The following is a 2589-nucleotide window of genomic DNA, read 5'->3' as shown; positions in this document are numbered from 1 at the left end:
GTTTTTCATTTTTTTAAGACATCTCATGGAAAATTATTGTTTTAAAAATTTTCAAAAATTCCCCCCCCCCCCGAAAAAAAAAAACATTTTTTTTTTTTATCAAACCAGTCTTTTCACACTAGTTACCGTTGTCATTATTTAATACAAAAAAATTATAGTTTTCAACAATCGTCATAGATGGCAGGACAAAATACACAAACACACAGTGACACATCGTGAATAGTGTTGTTATCATATCTATCTATAAACTTACAGTTTTGGAAGTGTTGGAAAATATCCCAGATTTCCTGCTGTGAGTCGAGCGACCCCTAGAGGATTTAAAAGAAGACTCTAGAGTTGTTGTTGTAAGGCGAGCTTGACTAGTGTCACTCATGTCATCCATCTTACGTCCTCCGTTTTGAATCTGTAAAACCAAACCAAGCAGGTTTAAATATTCATTTAACTGTCTGTCTACTTATTAAAAAAAAAAGGTTCCCTGTTCATATACCCGACTTTCCTTCCCTCCGTGTTAAACAATAATCTTTTGTATGTAATGACATCAAACAATTTATCAGACAGGCTTAGAATATGTGTTAGAATGGGGCATTCTTCATTTATAATGTGTTAGAATGGGGCATTCTTCATTACCCGGAGAATTTCCTGAATACAGTTTAAAGAAGAAACTCTGACCAATCTTTCATGTTCTTGTAGTTGTATGCAGAATACTTTCTTCCTGTGACCATTGTTTCATTTATTTAGCTTTGTTCGGATTCATCTCTGACGGTTAGAATCACTCTATAGGTTTTGGTTTCATTTCCAACCGTTAAGGGTATGGCATTTACTATCAAACGGATTTCCCTCAGAGTATTCAGTTAGGGCCAACTAGGTTCAGAGAATAATATAGAGTCGAAACACAAATATTTCCAATCACAATCTATATTTAACAAGGTCAGAAACAAACGCGATACGAAATACAAGGGCAAGTATTTATAGTGTGTGTTGAACTGGCAGAAGAAGAGCGAAGAAACCTTTAACAGTTTTTTTTTTACCAGTTCAGTCTGTTCCCACTTGTAAGTTACGTTAGCACCTGCACACGAGCAAGCCCGGTATCTTGATGTGGATCCAAGAAAAAAATGGAAAGGTTTGGGTTGTTTTGATTAGATAAAAGGTAAGACGTTTGGCACTATTATCGAGGTCAAGATCGCTAGACCATGACCCGTGACCATGAGAGCCAACATGGAGAAGTTGTAAATGTAAAGTAACATTCGTCAATTGATGACTCCATTGAGAGCAAACCATAGAAAAATGGGCACAATGTTTTTGAATTTCGCGCAAAGCTACACGAGGGCTATCTGCGCTAGCCGTTCCTAATTTAGCAATGAAAGACTAGAGTGAAGGCAACTAGTCATCACCACCCACCGAAAACTCTTGGGCTACTCTCTTACCAATGAACAGCGGGATTCACCGTAACATTCTAACACCTCCACGTCTGAAAGGGCGAGCGAGTTTGGTGGGACGGGGATTCGAACCCTCGACCCTCAGGTTGCGAGTCGAGATCCCTAACCACCTGGCCATTATCCGATTCGCCGACAGATAAGACAACCGTCTAATTGTAAACACAAGAGCGATAAAGCTCCTGCCCATTATCCGATTCGCCGACAGATAAGACAACCGTCTATCTGTAAACATCAAGAGCGATAAAGCTCCTGGCCATTATCCGATTCGCCGACAGATAAGACAACCGTCTATCTGTAAACATCAAGAGCGATCTTTTTTTTTTTGGTACGCAACTAATTGCAAATATGTTTTCGTTTCGTATTTGACCGTTACGTAGTTGGAATCACTTATTACTGTGAAGTTTGGGAACATTTTACAACAAACCAAATTATAGTGTGATAAACACTGAAAATGTTTCAACGGTATTTTGTCTCTGCTTGCAAGAGGAAAGCGTTTATTCAATTTTCAAAAATAGTCTTGAAGGTTAGATTTTCAATTATTATGCGCAAATGAGAAAATATGCAATAATTTTTTTTTTCAAGAAAACAAAAATCCTCTCAATTACTAAACATATTTTTTTTTACGCGTGTGGGTTGCATTACACAACGTAAATAAGGAAATTAGTCTAGAAATTTCAAAGCAAACGCCGAGGCAGAAGAAATTACACCTCGCGACCCCCCCCCCCCCAGTTAGAATACCTCAGTTAGAATCTTGCAATAATTGCATACGTTTCGGAAGATGAATTTTTTTTCCAATCACTGAAAATGTCAGTACCTTAATATAAACGCTAGAAATGGATTATTATACCAACAACCTAAACGGCAGATAATCTGTGGCCTCAAGAACAAAAGACATATAAACTAAAAAAATATTCGTTTTCTTGTTTATGTATTTTTGAATACTCGTGTAAAGAAGGCTACTCGGGGGCTATCTTCGTTAGCCATCTCTAATTTTAAGTTATTAGACTAGAGAAAGGCAGTTATTCAACAACACCAACTCTTGGACAACTTTTATTTGACTGGCGAAAGAGACTGGTCCAACAAAATTAATCAAATATTCTAATGTACACAAACATTCATTTGACAAAAACATAAAAAAAAAAGACATATTTAC

The 2589-nt window shown here is 37.1% G+C and overlaps 1 protein-coding gene across 1 annotated transcript in view; it reads right to left on the bottom strand.

Annotated features, from left to right (window-relative positions):
• LOC111086313 overlaps window positions 1–2589 on the bottom strand; it is a 34208-nt gene that overhangs the window by 801 nt on the left and 30818 nt on the right. The window contains exon 6 of the mRNA XM_022388723.1: window positions 254–403. Within this exon, the coding sequence (XP_022244431.1) occupies window positions 254–403 (150 nt within the window). The remainder of the gene's footprint in view (window positions 1–253; window positions 404–2589) is intronic.

This window comes from Limulus polyphemus, unplaced genomic scaffold (assembly GCF_000517525.1).
Source record: "Limulus polyphemus unplaced genomic scaffold, Limulus_polyphemus-2.1.2 Scaffold1014, whole genome shotgun sequence".
Classification (NCBI taxonomy): domain Eukaryota; kingdom Metazoa; phylum Arthropoda; class Merostomata; order Xiphosura; family Limulidae; genus Limulus; species Limulus polyphemus.
Note: the sequence above shows the minus strand (reverse complement) of the source record. Positions and strands in the feature narration are given on the sequence as shown.